Below are 22699 nucleotides of genomic sequence, written 5' to 3'. Positions count from 1 at the left end.
GAAAGTGTCTGTTGCATTAAAATAGTCATCAATGTAAATGGCAGCATGGCTGAACAAGTCCTTTTCAATGGCAACGAACATCCCACATAGTAAAGTCACTTCAACACAGCCTCATGACAATTCCCACATCAAAACAGTACTTTATTTTATAATTTTTTTGCCTCATCATTACCCCCACATTAAGATCTTTCAGTTGTCAAGTGTACAAGGTAAAGAAAAAGGTTCTCAGTCAGCAAACACAGGTGCATCAGGAAGTATCTCCACAATACACCGCTTCAGATCTGCTGGGTCCCAAGTCCATCCGTGAACGCTGGGCTCCCAGCACCAAGTGCAGCCCCCCACTACGGCTACACGACTATGTTAGCTTATTAACTCTGCATCCACCAGGCCGAGCAATGTGCCAACCTGCAACAGACTGAGCATTAGAACTGAAAATGGCAGAAGAGTCACTCTATTGAACTTTACATCATTTGATGTTAAACAACGAGGCAAATGCCAACAGTATATACAAAAACCAGCTTTGCTTTTACAAAAGATTTTGTTTCCCATATTGATTAATCCAGGCAGCTAACTCATTGGTTTATGCAACTTTATTGAAGAAAATAAATCAATTACTAGTAGAGCTATTAGTTGATCACTCATCCATTGACAACTTGCATCATTTATTCAGTGCTATATTAAACAGTGTTTTGGAAGACAGATTAACTAATAGCTCCAAGCCTCCTAACAAAATTTAAATGAATTACAAAAATGTTCTTAAACCCTATTCTGGAATACAAGGGATGTTTGACTTCCAATTTCCATTCTCTGTAAAACAAGAACTGGTCATTCCTTTATTGACATGCATAAGATACATCACATTTTCTGTTCTGCTGATGCTATAGATTCAGTACCAATTCTCCAGACACATCAGTTATGAGCAAAAGCATATAATAAAACCTCAGTTCTCTAACACTGGAAGGTTTGGAACAAGATGGATGTTGCTACAGCAATATTACTTCTTTGATGGGAGAAAACTGAACATCCATCTCCCCTCCCCCCTTCAGGTGGTATCTTCAGTATCTGTTAGAGCAGTGAGGAATGTTTGTTTGTTTTTAATCTCATAACCAAGTTAGAATGAAGACATTGGCCACATAATACACATGCTCCATTAAAAAAAATTCTGAATCTTGGGCAATTGTTCTTGTGTAACTACTTTACAGATTCTAAAAGCAGTTATTGTCCAAAGCTGGAAGAACTAAAGTCTTCTCAGATGAGCATGTGCATGAATGGAAGGAGGTAAACAAAAAAATAAAAAAGATGAGGTCTGACAGGGGAGCAGCCGGATAAGAAAATCAAAAAAGGAACAGTAATTTAAAGTTTATTCCAGCTATAATGCAGGTTATTCTGACTTTAAGGTAGCATCACATGGCATACTTCTGAGTCCATTCCCGAGATATTCTGTTGTACCTGCAGACAAAACCAGGAACTGAATTAACATCAGCATGAAAATGACAATTTCCTAAGCAGTTTATGATTAAATATGATTTTAATCCCATCTCTCTGTTCTCTTTACACTGTGAGAAGTCTCTTTATGTACCGAGACATACCTGAACTCAAAAAATTGAACAATTTCCTCCCTACTCCAATTAGGATAGATATTCTCTAGTTTTTAGGAAAGCCTTCAAGTCAAGACAAGCAAATTTGCAAGAAGTCTGTCATGAAAAAAATTACTGAAAGAGAAGAAACAGACTATCTGGGATGGAATAAATGCAAATCCTTCATTTGCATATTGTTCTTAGGTTAAGATTACAGTATCTATCCCATGCCATAAGCAACAATTATTTGGTTAATAATGCCACTGGATACAAAATGTCAAATTTCCAATTTTAAAGAAAAACAACACTAAGCATTTCAATGCACTGAATATTCTTTTCATACAAATATACTGCTCAAAATTTTAAGACTATTTAAAGCACACTACTTTCACAGGAACTGAGCTGACAATTAGTTAACACTTAACTCCATGCTTGTCAGTAAGTTAATTATTAACTATACAAGCAGAATATAATTCCCATATATTTCCAAGTTTAAATGTGGAAGACAGACACTGCTGATTAAAGATAATTGAAATCTGGATTGTCTGAAATCACTCATGTCTATATATGAGGTCTCACTACAGGGCATCATTTTCAACCAAATTCTGACAAAATCTGGGTAAAATACTTACCAGAACAAATTGACAACGTAGCTCAGAACTCAGTAATTACTTCATACTAACTTTTTTTTTTGACCATGCAAGAGTAGTATCTGTGAGAAATAGTGACTAGCCAATACATTACACACTAACCACAGATCAAGCTGTTAAATTTCCACGTTAACTGGTGCATCCATTATCTGTTAGTTAATCCAGTGCCTTAGAGCATGCAGCACCCAAGTGCTGACAAATTTCCATTTTGTTAAATGCACCATAATTTGCAAATATTCTTACCCTACAGCATAGCGTATTTCTCTGTCCACTCTCTTGCTAACCTATTGTACCTAATTGGACAAATATATTTAGCATTAATATATATAAACCCCCCAAATCTGCTTCATATTATTCTATCTGTGCAAAATGTTAAAGATACCTAAGGAAAATAAAGTTGTTGCAACACAGATGGGGAAAAAAAATCTGCTGCCCATTTTCAAGGGAAGAACCAAAATTTAAGGCCAAGCTGCTGCCAAATGAAGGCATCAAAACAACAAAAAGCTGTTCAAAAAGCATTATGAAGATCTAACTAGATTTATGCATGGTAAGCAAAATAAGTCAATATATATACTGTAAAGTACTTCCATGCACATAAGAAAAAGATACGTCTCTTTCACCCATAAACTTCAAAGATGCCAAGCTCCTTTGTTTTTAAATTATGCACTACTCACTTTGACACACAAGTTTTCTCCATCTCAGATCTTCACAAAAAGTTCACTGAACACAACTGCTGTCTGACAATGAACTCTTACAGTCTGTAAAAATACCAGTCTTGCACAATTCTGTACTTACTTGTCTCTGTCTGTTTTATAGATACGTGCAATCTCTGGCACTAGTGGGTCATCTGGATTTGGATCACATAACAGTGAACAAATGGATAAGAGAACTGCAAAAAAAAAAAAAAAAGCAATCTCAATAGTGAAAGAGGAATGGCAATCTCAGAAACAATGGAGCACAGATCTTTACATCAGCACAATGTCGTCACAGGACAGAACTCAGAAGTATTTTCCTGAAAAACAGCCAATATGAATTCATAACTCTTAAGTAAAAAGCCCATACTAACTTAAAGGTTTGTAAGAACTATTTGCTTCCTATATCCCCATACTTACAGCTGTCAGCACATACACGAGAAGAGCACTGTTGTGCTCTGCACTATGATGTAACATAGCAGTCAACACAAAAGCACATTATGTACTCTGATGAACAGCATATCCATGGTTCTTATCACTAAAAGTAGAAAATCCTCAGATTTAAGTTTTTTGTTTTTAAATCAGACTGAATTCTTTATTTGTTGTACTTAAGGCAAGAATATTCTGGTCTAGACTGACAAAAACTACACACATGTTGTAAAAGTCTCAGTAACACTGTTGCGGGCAACTATGAGGACTTCATCTTCTACTCTCACAGATGCTTTAGAAGGAAACAGTGAAGGATTAAAATGTAGGGAATCCAGATTCAAATAACAAACTGACTGTTTGGACAGACAGGAATTACAAGTTCTATAGACAAAAAGGCACTTTGAGGGATCTTTTGAAGCCACAGTGACCAGTGGCTTTGAGGCAAAACAATTAGATCATCATGAAAATATTTGAGAATTATCTGTTATGTACTGTAGTAAAATGAGGAAAGCCACAAATCTTCTCTTGCAACACAACATCAATTTATCATGAAGCAGGATCAGTAAACTTAGTTCATTAAGTAATGCAATGCAATGCCAGTGCACCGTGGTAGAAAGCAGTATGTATCAATAACAGATTTATTCATCTACCACAGATATGCCAAAAGAACTATGCATGTAACTCTGGACAGGATGAAAAAATTACGCAAATTTCAGTATTAAAAACTGACTTGAAATTAATCTTTCATTTAATATGCATATGTATCTACATGGGCAGCTCCAAACAAGCAGCTTCTTAGCCTTAGCTTGAACACCCCAACACAGGCTTGGTTCAATCCAAATACCAGCAAATTCCTTTGGGTCCAAGCTGGTAAACTCTGCTAGGAATACTGAAGCAAGTGAATGGCCAGACAAGGCCTTACACAGCCACATATGAGAAAGTGTTAGAAAAAAAAATCCATTAAAAATGCAGTATCATCAAACTGACAAAACACAGGCTTGAATGAGGAAGGTAAGTTAAGGGAAAATCAAAGAGATGGGTAAGAACTTAACACAATCAAAGCTAAAAGCACGGTATTCAGCACAAGATGGAAAAAATTCTCCTTCACAAAAGTTACCTTTAGAAATAGTTAAAGCAGGAGACCACTGTGATCTTAGAATATCAAGACAAATGCTGCCATTACTGTTAATATTTGGATGATAGATTCTTGTTGTAAATGCAACCTGCAACAAAAAACAAAGAAACAAAGAATGTGTTTGGGTCTATGACAGTAACTGCACCTGTTTTGCTCAGTCAAGCCCTCAGTCAATTCCATTTACTCCAAAAGAAAAGGATTAAGCAGTTAAACTGCATGAAATTCAGGGAAACGCACCCAAACCACAAGCTGTCAGTCTCCCACTACCAGGCACTATTTCCAACAGAGAGAGGGCAAGTGTGAGTTTTAATCCCAGCTGCCTTTGATGAAGACACCCAAGAGCAGTGCCTAAACCACAGAAACACTTCGGTCACAGAGCTAAGGAACTTCCAACACTGCAGTGACCTCAAGGGGGTCATATTGACTGAAAATTGGAAGACAAAGCTAGTGGCTGATAAAGCTACCACAAAAGAGCACATTTTGCAATTACTGCCAAACTCTTAGCAAATAACCCCTTCTCTCAATTTTAGGCACTCAGCAAGTAAATCCCTACCCACGGTGTCACATTCCTACAGACCAATCCAAACAGCTACAATAATACTTGACAGTCTCCTTGGCAAGAATTCTATTATAGTAACACAAAGCTAATGAAGTTTTCCTATCAATTCAGAAAACCAGAAATGAACCCAAATATTTTAAAAGACATTTGGAATTCACACAGATGGATTTGCTCATAAAGAATATGCTAACACACCCAGTTCCTGTGGTGATCAGAATGGGACCCACACATCTAATAGACAGTAAGAATGCCTGAAAAGAAGTGAGAACTTGACAATACTACAATAGAGAGGCTGGTAATTTCTTTCCTGTACTCAGTTCTTTAAAAAGCACTAATTTTACAAATGACATGGCAATACTTACCTTAGGTGGTTTGAATGGGTAGTCTGTGGGAAAGTGAATTGTCAAGAAGAATACACCACCCTGATATGGACTATCGTTCTGTCAAAGCAAACAAATAATTCTCCTGTTATCATCTTTAGGACTAAGTATCACTGAAGATCTTGGTTTTAAATAAATGGAGAGGCAATTCGTTTAAACCCAAATGTTTAACCCACCAATACAAGTGAGACATAATTAAAACTCAATTCCTACTTCCTAAGCTAAGTGATACAGAACACACACACATTATTTACCATGCGGACCTCTCCAAGCTAACGCATCATAAAACCCAGCAGCTCTGACAATCCACTCAGGACTAGGGGGCAGAAGCATTCAAATGCTTCTAAGATAGCTCCAAGAAGTAATGTTAACAGAGTGGGGATCCCATCAGATTCCAAAACCTCCAGTTCTTTGTTTGGAGCTTATTTGTTGTGACCACCCAAGTTTAGAGTGGCCACAGACTCCCATTCTCTGCTAAATTCTGTCCTGAGCCTCAGCCCTGCAGAAAACCTGTGAGTACACAGCTAGGCCCCTGTTCCTTGAAAAAAAAACCCAGAAAGACCCCAACAAAAAAAATCTCATCCATTCCACCAGCACAACCAAGCAGACAAAAGAATAATCATAAGTCAAGTGAATTTTTCCTCTCTTTCTGTATTAGAAATTAACTGTAATCTACTATGAGAGAGTATTTCACATTTCCCTGCTCCAAGGGAAGAATTACTGGGATAATTCATTAAGGTGTTTAACTATAAACAGTAAAGCAACATATGGAAGTAAAAAAGATGATAGAAAGAAGAAGAAAAAACTCTAGTGACTAAATAGGGATTAAGTTAGCAGTTACAAGAAGAAAGAAGCAAAAGGCTTTTAACTCAAAATTACAACTAAATTTCTGAAATAGAGCTAACAATTTCATTGTTGAACCTGAAGAATACTTTGCTGTTAATTCTGGACTCAGGGCTAGGGAAAATGAATTTGTGGCATACACAGTACACTTCAACATCATTTGTTAATATAACTCTCATCTTAATTGCAAAAACATTTCACCAATGTAAGGAAGTAACTACGTATTACTTAAATACCAGAGAATGAAAATCTGCACCACAAGACAGGGGACTCAAACCCTCAACATGCATATTATACCCTCTGCTATCTCTGATGAAATCTAGTGATCAAGATAGAACCTCTTGTATTTGGTCAACAGATACCATATGAGGCCTTAAGGAGCCAAAAAACACCAGCCCTTTCACTGGACATATTGTGGGGATACATTTTATCAATTACAGAAACTCCTCTCCAAAATGTGTTAAACCAAACTCTCATACACCCAGGAAGATCAAAATACCCCATTGCAGAGGTGAAGATCAGATGATTGATTCCACAATCCCTGTCTGTTATTAAAGGCAGCAGCACTAGAACTACTGACACCACACTGACACACTTCTGTCAGGGTACTGCCCAATCTGGAAACAGGAACGCAGACCTTCTGACACCACGAAAACCACATGGGGGAAAAAAGGAGCTGTACATTATTACACCACAAGGGAAAACTAAAAATAATAATCCCAATTTAAATTCAATCAGTGCTTAATACCTCATGACCATGCACACACCAGCCACATAAAATCATCATATGCAGTGGAGTGCACAACACTCCTTGCCATTTAAGCATGAATATAGCTATTGAACAATTCTATCTTTGTGAGGAACCTAGTGACAACCAATGATGAGCAGGTACTTTGGGATGAAGAAACATCTTTCAGTCCAGTGAACCTCTAATAGCCCCCTCCTAATAACACACTTGTAGCTATATATAAAGCCATGGTAATTCAGCATCACTGATATTTAATGCCTACTCTGTAGCCTCACCAAAGGCTTGTCTTCACAGGTTACAGGTTTTGTCTTTTACATACAGGTAACCAGAAAACTCCAGATGTGAACTGCTTCCAGGCTGTTTTCAACAAAACCAAACATTTGGCATCCTTAATGAGGAAAAAGTCCCATTCAGGTTTCAGATGCTTACCGAACATTCAACACTGACATTTTTCTCCAGTCATAACTAAAACCCAAATATTCAAGATCTCAGCATTACACCAGACCAAATACAGATTCCCTTTTAAGATCCACACAAAAACATCCCAACTAATTCCTGACAGTAGAACCAGGTCCTGGTACAAAGTTCATGCTGGATTAAAACTTGAGAAAAAGTTAAATGCAACCAAAATTTCCAGATATTTAGCAATAATACCTAACATTGCCCTAGAGATTATTTCAGCTGAAGTACATGTCCTTGTAAAAACACCACAACAACAAAATAACTGGTGAGTTTTTTCCCCTCCCTCATTTTCTTTTACTGTAATGAAGATCTCTAGAACTTGGATAAGAGGAGCTAACAAAAGTAAACCAAAAACCCCAGAGTTTTCTCCTCAGTAGGAACTACTCATTTAATATTACATCACAAGAATCAGAATACTTACAGGTCCCATAATTGTGGCTTGCCAATGAAACACTACAAAAGAAAAACTCCGCATTATTATCTAGGCATGATATGCTTTGAGTCAGCAAACAAAACAATAAATTTAAAGTCACTTACTGTCATCTCCAACAGGACCTGCTGAACACTGTGCTGGAGGATCACGGGCTAAGTCACTAAGTTCCTTTAGGAAAACAAAAACAAACAAAAATATTTAATTCTCACTTCATGTCCAGCAAAACCCTTTAACATTTTTTCCATATACAAACACAGAAAAATGTGCAATTAACAACTCTAAGAACCACTAGATCAGTATCAAAAATGTTTATAACATACAAAGAAGCACCAAAACCACCTGTAACTACAGTGACTATGCCTTTCCAATTACATGTATGTCACTACTGGGTAAACACTCCTGCTGAAGAAAGAAGCAGGACACAAAGCCTTAAGCTGGCAAAGTCTAATCACTTTTTGATTGAGTTACAAAGACTCAAGTCCAGAGAAGCCTGAAGGGGAACCAGAGAAATCTGCTGATGAGTCTTCATGAAACAGGAAAAACTCTATGTAACATCTGACATTAGAACTAAGAACAGAAGAAAAAACCCCACAGAAACTTGGTTTCACTTCACCCACTACCTGCATTAGGGATGTACCTCACAAAGACTGAAACAGGAAAATTCAAGAGGCTCACAAGTGCTGTAATCAGGCAAAATATATGTATTTTTTATTTTAAACTTTGCATTTCAGACAATTATGCCTTTAAAATTAAAATTACTGGACTGCAGGAATCGTTCTCTCCCTCCCCCACTACAGAGGAATGGAAACAGTTCAGATGGAGGGTTCCTTGGGCAGTTACAATACTGTTGTGAGGAAACAAAGAAGCTCTCTATTAAATTGTTTTAATGGCACACAACTCATTTGTTTGGACAGTGTCTTAAAATTAAATTTACACTTTCAGTTAAAGCATGTAACAACCACCTTCTTTCTCCCCTGCTCTCCCCTGACTCTAAAAAGGGCTTCAAGAGCTTTTACAGATTAATCTGCACTTGTCAACAATCTAGAAGTCTTAAGAAAAGGCAAACTATTCGGCCCATATATCATACATTAACAGTTTCACACAAGTTGGTTTTTTTCCCCTGGAAGTCTACACAAGCCATTCAACCAAGAACTTTGTCAGACATTTAAGAAAGCCAGGCATATCTACTACGCTGGAAACATAGGCATATTTGGACCAGACAGCTAACTCTTGCCTGGGAAGATCCTAATGGACATACTTAAAGTTTCACAAATTCTGCAATCCATAAAAATTTACTAAGTATAAGCCAACGGAAAATGAGGAAAGAACCCCAATTCATGTTTCTTGTAACATAAAACACGTTGTTCTTTGGTAAGATGATAGCTCCTGCAAACACAAACAATAACACCACTTCAACATGTGCAAGCCCATACACTAAAAAAAACCCCAATCACAACCAACCAACCAAACATTCCCCATCAAACAACAAAACCACATCACTCCAAGCCCAAAACAATCCCCTTCCTTCCAAACACCAAGAAAATTTAGTCCCAGGTTTCCTCTCCCTACACTCGTTAATTCTGATGAATTTTGCAGTTAATAAATATTTCCATTTTGCACTGGCATCACACTGTTTTACAAAATGAAACCCTATCAGTTTTGATAAGGCACAATGAAGTTAATAACAGTGCAGCTCATTTCACTGCTGCTGTTTGTGGAAGGCAAACAGCTCTTTCCACATCATCACAGTACATGCATTTACAATGCATTTTGCTACTCTCTCCAAATATTACTGGGAGGCCTGATGACAGACTTCTTTCTGCCATTTAGTATCACTTCTTAGTTCCATATGTTGTTCATTATCCTTCAGAAAAATCTGCTAACTTAGATTTATGTTATTCGGGTAAAGGCAATCAATAAATGTAAAAGAAGCTTCAGATAGAAAGGTTTCATTTTCAGGGCATTTTTTTGCTGTTTAACAAATACAGCAGGTTTTGTTAATCAGATTTGTTTCTCATCAAAATGTATTTTCCAATTCTAAGAGTGATCAATCATTTCCAAAATCTGAGAGGAAAAAAGATATCATGTCCCTTGAAGTAAGCTGTAGCAAAAAAATAAGCAGAAAGACACAAATGTTATTATTTTAATGCAGTTGTACAGTTATTACTGGATTTAATAGCAGAAGTACATTTAGATCCTCAAGGTTTTTTTTTTAAACTCTCCCAGGGACTAAGAACTATGAAGACTCTTCATGCCATACATGAAAATTATAAAATTAAGTAGCATGACGACAAGGATGAGACAAGATTAGCATAAAGTGGACTGTTAGAGATATGTACATTAGACTAGAGAGGTCTTCAAAAGGTACTACTATCTTCAGAGAAACAAGAATTCAGTACTCAAGATAAAAATAGGTACTTTATCACAGCAGGAAAATTAGTAATTCAACATCAATAATTCAACCAGGAAAAGTAATTGCAGATGTAAGACAAATTAAATTTAGTAAGTTCCAGTGATACATTTGTGAAAAAAAAAACCCTTTGGAAATACTAAAAATAATTAAAAGCTAAAACAAATTGGTTTCAATATTCCAGGCTCCAATCATTTCAAAATTTATGTCGGTACTCCTTTTAACTACTTTAACTGCTCATGATAACAAGGTAGCAGTGACCTTCATTAACAAAAGGACTGAAGTTTTGTCTGGTCTAGAATAGCTCAGTAAAAAAAAAAGCACCCTAACTGTGCTAATCAAAGCAGTTCAATACACAGATAATTCTGGGAACAAATGATATCCCAGTTGGCATTTCACCCACAAAGCAAGTAATTCACCCACTAAATGTGGAGGGGAAGAAGCTGAGGTGGCACATACTCTGTATTTGCTTCTCTGGGTACTATGCTCACAGCAGTCTGTAGTAAAGCTGCTTCAGCAGAGTGCCAAGGGCTGTGGAGAACTTGGGCAAACATGAAGCAAACCTGGTTCACAGTAACACCAGACCTACTTCATCTCTCTCTTGAGTGACACTTCCCATCTACATAAAAAGGGGAGGCTTTTTATCACGGGAGTGGAAAGTTCTGAGTAACTTTAAAAAGCACCTCCTTCTGAAAGCTACAACTCTACCGAACACAACAAGCAAACTGGAATAACTGGAAACTGAACAAGCAGAGACACGTGGGCTGTGAGATCTGGAGTGCAGGTGAAGCATTTTATTCAAGGAAAGGAAGGGGGCTTTTTTTAAAAAAGCTTCCCACTCAGCAATATAAATACAAATCTACTTTCTCAGCTCAGCAACCAAGAGTAACAATTCTGTAACAAAAAAATATTGAATCTAATATTTTTACATAGAAGAGCTTTCTGCTTCTCCTATTCCTTCTATAGTACCTACTTCTCCAACTTAGCTTCTTTAACATGGTTTCAGTAATGCTTTCCCTTTCTCAAGGGTTATTAAGCTACATCCCAAATTTTCTTAAAAATCCTTAAAACAGAACCCACATTTTCCTGGAATCGGTTGTTACAGTTTTTCACTGCAGAGGTACTTTAAGAAAAACCAAACCAAAACTCCCAAGCAGCAAATGTGAAAGACTACAGAAACAATAACCCAAATTTGGTGAGGAGTGTCACACCATGCACCTATGGGGAAGGATTAGTCCTGAATTACAACCGTGACCAGCAGTCTCTGTCACTGCCAGAGGTTTCCGGTGCAGCTCCAGCATGTCACCGTTTCTGTGGCCCAGTTTCCAAATATAAAGTGTGATAGTTCCTACTTCTCCACAAGGATGATTAGTCACTCAGCATTCTACAGCCTAGAACACTGTTAAAAGAGTAAGCACCAATGCTTCTGTTACAGGACAACAGCAAAGTATCACAGACAAGGAGTAATACGTGTACAGTTCTGCAACAGTTTTGGAAAACAGGGATCAATAGAAATAAAATAGCAGCACCCATCACTGCAACAGACAGATCTGCTCTAACACAAATTCAGCACTTTGTTCTCTGCCAGTGTCACATTAGGCTGCTAGCTAGATTCAGTTTCACTGGTGAAACAGCCCCATTTTTTATCTCCTCCCTTCTCTTTCACTATACAGTTATCAGAAAGCTAACAAAAAAACCCACAAACCAGTATTTTCAAGAAAAAATGCTTATAAAAAAGCTAACTAACCTGCTTGTGTTGCAGCAATATAATCACAACTAACACAGAAAATATGGCTTAAGCTTCAAGTAAGGATTCAAAACTTTGACACGTGACAGCAAATGCAGGACTAGATAATAAAACCAGAAGTACCATTCTTTTCTTGACAAAAAGCTGCTAAAAAAATCCCTCAAACAACTCCCCTCTACCAGCTATTTAAAAGATGACAGAAGCCATTTAAAGAATGAAGAAACTTTAAAGATTAACAAAGGCTCAACCAAAGGCTCTCAACCAAATATGCATGAACAAGAAAACAGAAGTTTCCAGGTCCCAGAAAACTCTGTAAGAGATGACAGCCTGGTGCCTAGCAAGCTGCCTTTTTGCAAGGTACCAAATAATGCAGCATCTGCACCAGTTTCTTCCCATTTGTCAGACTCCATACTCCCTGTGGCACTACTGCATTTTTTTAGTTTAAGCTGGAAATAGGCAGCCATTCCTTTTAATGATAGTAACAGCTGACTTAAACACAGTGACAGAAGATCACACCAACCAGAATGACTGAAGACTGTCCTCCACAGGCCTTAATTCACAGTTACATTTAATATTGGTTCATAACACAGGTATTTGTTCAAATTACATACTGCAGCTTTCTGGTTTGCACTCAAGAAAGCAGAGAGGGGCTATTTTAGAGGGGTTTGCCTTAAATTTCCAGAAAATAACTCGGAGGACATGAAAGTTGATGCAGTTATATCAGAAGTTAAGAAAAAAATAAATCAACAAATCACAACACAAAAAACCCAAACAACACACAATGCTTACACACCCAAAAAACCCCACCCCCCCAACCCAAAGAAACCCAATCCAACCAAAAAAGGACAAAGAGAAAAATGAACACTTAGGCCAATCAAAAAATCAGCATTCATTAACTTGACTGCTTGTCTAATGATGTGTCAAACAGGATATTTCAAACTCTAGGCAACCAAAAAATCATCACTGCATTAGTCTTACTCATTAGCTCACAGCTGAAAACAGCTTTAAAAAAGAAGGAAGGATTGGAAGCAGCTATAAAGGGAGGGGAAGAACATTTAAGCCTGTTTGAAGATTAAGAAGTGTCAAGCAGCAAAGAACTACTGCCTCATCCCACACACCTGCATTTGAAACAGTAGTTTAGGCATGGAAATTAATTACACCTGGAAGCAGAAAATAACAGTTGGTAAGGACACTGAATGTGGATTTCTAAGCTGAGTAAGAAATGAATGGCATAATAGACATCACAAAACAAATGTAACCAGCAGAAAATTATCTGTTTCAAACAAGCTGGCCTTCTGGTGAAAAATAAATAGATAAAAGCAACGTGTAATGGCAGTGCAAGATACAGAAAGACATAGGTTCCTCTTGATTAAAAAAGGACAATATGCAAAGAAAACACATGAAAAATAAGCACAAAAAACAGAAAGACAATGAGCACAGAAAGGTTTTTAAGAAACCCAAAACACAACTAGCAATGTAACAGTTGTAATTCTCCCTATTTTGGTTATTCTGCTTCTATTTTTCATGGTTCTCCCTTCAGTCCTCAGTACTGGATTTTTCAGCCTACACCTCACATACTGTTTGTACAGTGTCTAGCAGTAATACCAACATGGTATAAGAAAAGACAAACATGGAAATATTCATGTTTTAAGCCTCACACTCAAGGAAGGAAATGCCAGAGTGCTGTGCCACTGTAATTAAAGCACTTGGTGTACTTGGACTGTGATACAAACTACTCAGGTGACTCCCTACTATCTCTTCAAAGAACCTAAGAACCTGCCTTTCAGTACACAAGGCCTCTGTGAATGAGAGTATTGTCTACAGCTGTTCTCATCTGTTCTGGAATGTGGAAGGTGTACAATGCAGGTAATGGTTTTTGGGAAATTTCAGAGTTACTGCAACTGAAATGGCTCTCTATTCCAATGTTTTGCAGAGTAGCTGGAAAGATCCAAATGGAAAAGGAATGCAGTTACAGACTTTGCTTTCCTGGTCATTCCCTAAAGGCTTTCAGAACAAACTTTAAAAAAAGGTGGTAACTACACACCTGTAGCTGTGCTTTGAACCCAAAAGTGCAGTTTGTTTCCCCTAAAGTAACCAAAACCACAGAAGTTGTCTTACTCAAGATGAAGAAAATCTGACTGCTTAACACACAAATTCTGAGTTATTATAACAATTAACATACCCTGAAAACAGCAGAGATTATGAAAACGCTCCTGGGCTCAGTGAAGAATGAGAACTGTACACACTGGCTCAAGTACATTGAAGGGGCAAGGCTGAAGTGAAGCACTGGTTAACTACTGAGTCATTCAGTGACAGTTGAGTATTTTAATTCTGCCATTTCCAAGCTTTTGAATATCAGACACCGAAACTTAGCATGGCTTTTCCCTTGGGAGTTTTTTTCTGCAAGAACCACAGTAATCTTTGGTTCTGTAACCCAGGACTACAATGCAGCCCTCAAAGAAGAGGGTAACTGGTATAAACAAAGGCCACACAAGAAACACCAAGATGTGCCTTGCTAAATGAAACAGAATGGCAGGGAAACAAAGGGAAGGCTGAAATTCAGTACCGACAAATGTAAACTGATGCAGGTGGAAAAAAAGTTTATACTCGAAGTAAGGCACTCTTTCCTGAAGGCTACCTCTGAGAAATGCAATTTGGGAATAGTGCTAGACATTTTCACACCAATGCAGGCTCATTATTTCTTAGACACTGGAATTTGGCAGCATTGTGCAAGAAGCTCCCAACATGCTGCCTTTCAGCTTGTTGAGGGCACAGTAACTCAGAGCAGCATCTGACACATAACCAGAAGTGGCACCTGTACACCCTGCGCTCCATGGGACAGAAGAGTCCCAGAGTTTGCCAAAACTACACAAACAAGTTTGGGGACTGGCAGTGTGCAGGACAAGTTTTTGTAGAAATGACAAGTGACCTCAATGGGGCACAACATCAGTCAGTCTCCACTTTCTGAAAAGCTACAACAATTATCCATATTCTAAAAAAAATGAGGACGCTGTAACAGAATTCTCAAATTAGTATTCTAACAATACCATGTCTGCAATCAGCATGGTGAATTCACTGTTTAGCAATAGCTTGAGATATTATTCTGAAATTTATTAATTAACCTAATAAACTCTGAAAATCAGCTCTCCTTTAAAAAAACTGCCTTAACTTTCACCGGTCTGTATTTTTTATGAATACAAAGATACATGTGAAAGTTATTACACTATACCACAGGGGTGCAGCCTATGGACACAACTATGTGGGACTGACTATACTGCCTTAGTTACACTGTACAATTACCCATCATATATTATATTATGCTATTTCTGACACTACCCTTCATAATCATTCTAAAGGCCCGGCTCTAGGATTAGGTACAGTTACACACAAATCAACTCACAGCAAGACAACTAACCAACCACTACCAAAACAAAACACAAAACTATCTGGAGTACACCTGCTCTTACAGTTGAGTTCCACCTCAGCTATCCAGAGAATAGTGATGTACAGAAAGATCTTAATAAATGAGGGAAGTTTTAAGTTTCAAAGCATCTTTATGAGCAGACTGCATCCTGAAGTAAGGGAGTAGAAGTGGGGGCTTGCTCATGTGGCAAACAGTAATTAAGGAGATCTTCCTATATTATTCAAGGCAAGAAAAGAATTGTAAGTAACGCTAAAAGGAAAAACATATTTTTCATTTATCTGATTTAAGATTTTTTGGCATTACTACTCAAATAGGCCAACAAAGGTTGAGAAGTACTGCCTGTGAGCAGTGCACTTATTTATTAGACACTCAGAAGAGCTCAAAGAGGTGATGAACACCAGGCCAACTTAACTCCAGGTTACAGAGAAAGCTGCTCACTATAAAGGTAACTGAACATTTAATACCATCTTCTTACCTTCCCCATCAGAAAGACCTAAAGCACTTCAGTATCTGCACTCAGTTCAACCAGCAACTCTGGTGTCCAGATGCTCGCAGAAAGGTTTAAATGTTGGTGACCTTTATCTACTGGGCTGTGACTTTTGCAAAGCAGTCTACAATCCTCTCATCTTGCTTTCTTAAGACCATAATAGAAACCTATCACAATTACAGTGGAAAAAAATGCAGATCTTGAAGACGTCTAGTATATCACACGTCTCAAAGGGATGATGTTCAGAACAAAGGCTTCCTTTACACAAAAATTTAATACTGAAGTTTATTGTTGGTAACAATCCCCCTATCTATTTAGCTTTCAGTCCTGAATCTTGTAATGCTGCATTTTCCAGTATTAAATCTTGTCTACATTCGAGTGTTTTACAAAGAGCTGCTAAAGGTATAAACACCAATTTAAACTTGTGAATGTAATTTGAACTTTTTTTTTTTTTTGCAAAGCTTCCCCAACACAAATTTAATCAGATCTGTGTCCCATAGAAAACCAGTGAAGAGAAACTGGTTTTGTTGTAGTTTTTTCTTTAAATCTCCTGCATTTTTAATTTGGAGTTTAAGACATTAAATTTATATTCTGAAGTTTACAGAACTTTGTCAAGCACGTGCAACTCTACACAATTTAAGACCTCAAGACCAACTTGGCAAAAAGCAACCACATTTAAAAATGCACTACTGACTGCAGTTATATATATACACACACACATTCACAGCACTGCTTTCATTTCTTAATTTTTTTCTGCATATTCTACCATCAGGTTACTACATCAAATCAATCACAGCAAAGAATGCTTGTAACTCAGCCCTTCCAACATAAGCTATGGCATCTCAGCCTAAAAGCATCAACAGAAGTCAGTTTATTCTGAGAGATCAGACCTAAGGCTGAAGTGCAAACCACAAGTTCCCATCTGCCAGCTCTGATGCAAAGGGGAGGGACCTACACAAGAGCACAGAGCAGACAGTAAAAGTGGCAAAACCTTCATATTTGCAACAGAAAGACTTCTCAGGGATGGTGTATCAATGCCCTAATCCGAATGACACAAAAGCTCAACCCTTTCCCACTCCACCTTACCAGCTGTCACTTGATATCTCAGAGAAGGTTAAGAACCTCCATCCTCTCTCTCCTCCAATATTTCTATCCAGTGGATGCAGAGAACACATCCACGGGTAGGGAGGGCGCAACACCAGGCTGGAACTGGGCTCCACAAGGAATAGAGAGATGCCTTTGGCAAGAGGCAGTTCACTGCTCAGTACTCAACAGCTGCTGCTTACAGCGGTTTCCATCCTTCTCCACTCCCTTATCCACTACTTGTGAGCTCAGAGAAAAGCCTCAGAACTGGTTACAGACCGGGCAGGAAGTCGAAGGGAGCTCGTTCTGTAAAGTTCCACATCAGGCCAACTAGATCTCTAAAAGCTGGAATGATCATAAAGATCATAAGAGCTGGTCACCCTTTTTACTCTGTATACATTATCCCACCTAAATCCTTGATATACTGGAGAACTCTTTTTCAAGTATGCAAGAAGTACCCATCTAATGGAATATTGATCTCTGAAGTTCTGTAAATCACTTAAGTGAGATAACAATCCCCATTCTCTTCCTACTCCAATGCACACATTTAAAGTTCTATGCTGACTGGGAACTTGTTTCACAAGCACTGTGTTCATTTAACAAGACCAATCTTTAAGTTATCACAGTCCAAACTTTCCAGCTAAGGAAGCATAGGTTTTCCTCTCTCATAAAAAAATGGCCAGTTCTTAAAACACACCCAATACTTTATTAATAAATGCTGGCCTTCAATACCAAACCTATCCAATTAAGAAACATTATTTCCATTTTAATGATATTAAACAAAAAGAAGTGACAGTTCTACTATGAAATTAAGCTAAATCTTAAAGAGAATTTAAGTGATGACAGCTTTCATCTAATGCTAAATATTTTATTCTGACTTTAAAAATAATTTAAGTTCTTCAATACTAGGGCCTCCCAAACTCCATTACTGCAGTATCATGATTTAAAAACCAACCACTGCCTTCTGGCTCAATGTGACCTTCTTACCACCGAGTGCAATAGTTGTGCTGAATTACACACTCAAGGCAGGGCCTTGGTCTAGCCCTGGACATTCACAAAAATTAAGGGAAATTACAGTAAAAAAGGTAATTCAATACACAGAGAGAGCATTTACAAAGGTTTAAAGCATTTCAACTAAGCTTCCATCAACTGAACTTTATTAGCTAGCTAATCTTAACTTCCTGAGCCCCTAAACACACAAATCCAGACTTATTTCTACACCTTCATTCAAAGCATGAGATCAATCACATAACTCCAACTTTGAGAAAGCCCAGTAAACAAAACCCAAGACTGCCCACAAAAGTGTTGTGGGTTTCATCCAGAGAAGAAAACTTAATTCCAACCAGCTTTATTATTGATTTTTTAAAATTCAAACCAAGTTCAAAAGAAAAGAGTAGCAGTTTAAAAATAAAGTAAAAAGCAGGCTTTCAAACTCTTTGACTTTGGTTAAACTAATGCAGATTTCCATGCAGTCCTCACTGATGCACATTAAACCTCATCTCTGAAAATACTGTATTTCCAGGGTTAGCAGCATTTCTTACTATGAGCATCTGGAGAAGGGGAGTTAAAATTGCAATTAATTATACATCTAGGAACAGTGCTGGAGGCTATAGCCTGAGGAAAATAGTTAATTCAGTCTCCACTCCGCAGTGTCAATGGAAGCCTATCTGTACTTAAATAGCAATAAATGGTTTTGCCACCTTCAGCCTTTAGCTTCCAGGATGCCAACTCCACTTAAGATTTTCTAATAAATTATTCCAATATAATGATGCTGGCTTGTGCTATGCTTAATCAAATGGCCATAAAACACAGCAGGCACAAGCTTTCTTAAGGATTACACAGACGAAACATTTCATGCATACATCTCCTGTATTAATTCTATTTTTAGCCTATCAAGATCACTCAGGCCACTTACATTACCTCACTTTAATGGGTGCGTACAGCAGTGATAAAATGGACGTGTACCAATGAAGAACCATTTCCAAGTTTTCCAAATTCTATGCATTCCTGATTCCCTACTCGTACATAAACGCTTCCCTGCTACCAGATCATCATCATTGGAAGCGGAAGCTCCAGGATGCTGCAGCAATTACAGCACGTGTTTTTAGCAGGCACCACTGACACTTCAGACCAAGACAATGTGCCACAGCATGCACCAAGCATCTACATACATGCTCATAAATCATTGTGAATTTCTTGATAATTCTGGGAGGGGAAATTTCATCCTCAGGAAAGAAAGCATTTAATTTTATGGGAAAAGAACTTGCTTGTTATCATAAAACAACTGCAAAGCAAGCCATATCAAGGACAGAGTTTTGCCAACTGAACACAAGCTGCCCCCAGAGCAGATGGCACTGATGCCATGACGAACTCCAGCGTAACAATAATCTTTCTGGGATTGGCTGTGTACCTGACAACTACATCAGTTTGGGGAGTGCTTTATACAGGGTGTTCCAGAAGCAGACAACCCAATACATAAATACTCATTTACTTTCGTTTTCAAATCAGACGTAGAACTTGCCAGTTATGCCTTAAGAGTGGTTGCATTCTGAATGCGCAACAGACTTCAAATTAAAGATATACACACACACTAACAGAGTCTCACAGTCTAGTTTTCTCAGTAGAATGAAGAATGTTATTTTGCTTGATATGTCAAGCCCACAAACAGGGAGCCAAATAAACAGACTGAAAGTATCTTCACTGGGACATTGAGGATGTCATCCACTGCAGGAGACAATGAATTCTAGTCCTGACAAGTAATAACACAAACTAAATCAGCTATGATGATTACAATGTTCTGAGGTCCTGGTTTCTCTTTAGCCTGTTCTCATCTACTGCCAAAGACCTACTGCAAGGAAGCAGAGAGTTCCAAGGTCTGATCTGTGATCTTACAGTTGGAAGACAGGGAATCCCAGCTTATCAGTGACAATGCCTTCTCTCAGGGCTTTACTGGTTGACAGGATTAAAATTACATTCACAACCATTTCGTTACAGAACTGGCCCTGCTGTTTTTTTATGTCACCATCAGCCCCTGTAAACATTTGTACTGGAAAGCAGTAAAGGAAAGAAACCAACGTGCAAAGAATGGTTTCATTTCACAAATAAATTCAACTTCCAGGCTTGCAAACACAAAAATCAAAACTAAAAACTCCATGCGAATTTTTAGTGTGGGGTGATTAAGCTGATAAAAAAACCCAAACACACACACACAAAAAAACCAAAAAAAGGCAAAAAGAAAAACCCTTAACTCAACTATCTTCCCGATCCTAAACTCTTGCAAGAGTAAAGGCAGAGCCTTCCTACCACACAGTGCCACAGAGCGTAAAGACCAATACAGGACAAGACTGTACACAGCAGGCCAAGACGCTGAAGTCAGAGATGACTTACTGGTTCAAGAGTCACGCTGAATCGTTTCCAGGTTCTGACCACCACATTACTACATAAGTGGGGGTTTGTCTTGGTTTACATTTGACAATAAATTCTTACCTGCAGCGCCTGAACGTGTTTCATAAGCATGAGCTGATGACAAAGCATACCAGGGAGTATCCTAGCTGTGTTTCAACTCAAGTGATATCATCCACTAATACAGGGAAGAAGTTTTGATGGCAGATTCAAAAGGAATTGTTTTGAAATTCTTGCCAGAGCACAGCTATAATTCAAAGACAATCCATTCAGCTAGCTACCCAGAACGGAATTGAAATTTTGTAGGAAAACAGTACTATCCATTCACTACAAATATTATAAAAAACGCTTTTTTTGTCGAAAACATGACCACAGGCACTGCGTGAAATTAAAGCGAGACTAACAGGCGGCATGAAGTTTACACACTGTCTACAAAAGGTGTTTTGTGCACTGAAATTCACCGATTTCAGGACACACTGACGTTCTGCCATCTTGGCAGGCTATGAGATGACCAAGAAACTCCTCTGAGCTCTTGAAACACGTAAATGCTCCACGTAGCTCGCGTAAGAAGGAGCACAGACCAACAGCGACTTCCCGGTTACGCCGCTGCGCTCCCCATCGCGTTTTGCCATTACATCCCAGCAATTCTCAAACCTGCCGAGAAAACCGAGACCTACTTAGGGGCTACTTCACGCCGGGAGCCTTCTTAGCCTGGGAGCGGTTTAATAAAAAACAACCACCGCCACAAACAAACAAGCAAATAAAGAAAAAAAAGAGAAGAAAAAAATAATAAAGAAAAAAAAGAGGAAAAAAAAACCCCCAAACCAACAAACTTTCATCACCTCGGCATTTTTTCCGAGTTAGCCGCCGCGAAGTTGCTCCACCCGGCTCCGATTGTGCAACGGGGGGGAGGCGGCGGCGCGCAGCGCGCTCCCGCCGGGCGCGGGGGGAAGATATTCCCGGACGGGCGATGGATTCCCGGGCGTCCGGAGGGCCCCGGGACGGCGGAGAGGGGCGACTGCGGGGCGAGGGCAGCGCCGCGGTGGCTGCTCCGTGTGTCCGTGCCGCGTTATTGCGGAACGCGAGGGATCCCGGAAAGCGCCCGGGCCAGGCGGACCCGCCGCCATCTTACAATGCGGGAGAGAAGTTGCACAGCAGAGGGGAGAACCCGGCCTGGGGGCCCGGCTGCTGCCCCGGGCAGCGCCTCCATCGCGCCGAAAGCCCTCGGCAGCCACACACGGGCCGGCGCCATCCGGGCCGGCTTCGGCGGAAGGGCAGCGGCAGCGACCCCGGGCCGCGCTGACATCCGAGCGGCTCCGGGAGCTGCCTCTCTCCGACACCCCCCGGCCCCCGCCCTCAGGAAGGGGCCGGGGCCGAGCTCAGGCCCGGAGAGAGCGGCCTCGCAGCCGCAGCCGGGCCGCTGCCCCGCCGGAAGGAGCCGCCGCTTCCCGGCCTCTTCAGCCTCCGCCTCTCCCCCCCCGCCCGTCTCCTCCAGGGGCGAGGGGGGGAGGAAGGCGATGGGGGAAGGGGGAGAAAAAACACCCAAAAAATAACAATAAAAAGAAGGGCGAAGCGGTGAAGGAGGAGGGGGGGGACGGTGGAGGAGGAGGAGCCGCGGTGCTCACTCACCTTGTTGATGCGTTTCAGCGCCATTGTGTGTGTGCGAGTGCCGGGCCCGTCTACGCGCCGCGGTGACTCCGCGCTCCGCTCGGGGGGCCGGGAGGGAGGAGGAGGAGGAGAAGGAGGAGGAGGAGAACGGGGAGGAAGGCGGAGAGGGGGGAGGGGGCAGCTGCTCTTCTCCTTCCTCCGGAAACAGCCGGGGGGGCGCCCGACCGGCCGGCCGCCCGAAGTCCTGCCTGCGGGCAGCGGGGCCGTGAGGCTGCCGGGGGAGCGCTCCGCCCGCCGCCGCCCGTCACGGCCGGGAGAGGGTGCGAAGTGCCGGGAGAGCCGAGAGGCGTCGCCCGCCCAGGGAAGAGCGAGAGAGGAAGGGCGAGAGAGCCCCGCGCTGCCGCCGCTGGCCAGGCCCGGACGCCGCGGGAGGGAGGGAGGCGGGGCCGGGCCCGGCACGCCGCCGCCAACGGCTCCGGGGGCGGGGCCGAGGGCGAACGGGCGGGGCAGGGGAAGGAAGGTTCTGGGGCCGCCCGCGGGCGCCGCCGCCTCGGAACCGCTGTGCGGCTCTTCCCGCCCGCGGCTCCTGGGGGTCGCGGCGGCTCCGGAGCTCGGCGGTTCCCGAGGCTC

General features: G+C 40.4%; 1 protein-coding gene across 1 annotated transcript; it reads right to left on the bottom strand.

Moving 5' to 3' along the window:
* Positions 1–114: 114 nt before the first annotated feature.
* On the bottom strand, positions 115–21449 carry UBE2D3 (ubiquitin conjugating enzyme E2 D3). Its single transcript, XM_074541108.1, has 8 exons — positions 21304–21449; positions 8013–8076; positions 7897–7928; positions 5405–5482; positions 4466–4571; positions 3023–3116; positions 2471–2520; positions 115–1449 (listed from the first exon to the last, which is right to left on the bottom strand). Coding segments are annotated over exons 2-7 (360 nt in total). The 5' UTR covers positions 8014–8076; positions 21304–21449; the 3' UTR covers positions 115–1449; position 2471.
* Positions 21450–22699: the final 1250 nt, after the last annotated feature.

This window comes from Zonotrichia albicollis, chromosome 5 (genome assembly GCF_047830755.1).
Source record: "Zonotrichia albicollis isolate bZonAlb1 chromosome 5, bZonAlb1.hap1, whole genome shotgun sequence".
Lineage (NCBI taxonomy): Eukaryota > Metazoa > Chordata > Aves > Passeriformes > Passerellidae > Zonotrichia > Zonotrichia albicollis.
The sequence above is the reverse complement of the archived record's forward strand: the minus strand, read 5'-3'. Positions and strand labels throughout refer to the sequence as shown.

Excerpts from the sequence above, each read along its gene's own strand:
- UBE2D3 (XM_074541108.1), bottom strand. Across the intron at positions 5,483-7,896 it reads AAGCCACAATTATGGGACCT|AACGATAGTCCATATCAGGG; the intron begins GTAAGTATTCTG and ends TTGCTTTGACAG. Across the intron at positions 4,572-5,404 it reads ACCCATTCAAACCACCTAAG|GTTGCATTTACAACAAGAAT; the intron begins GTAAGTATTGCC and ends TTTTTGTTGCAG.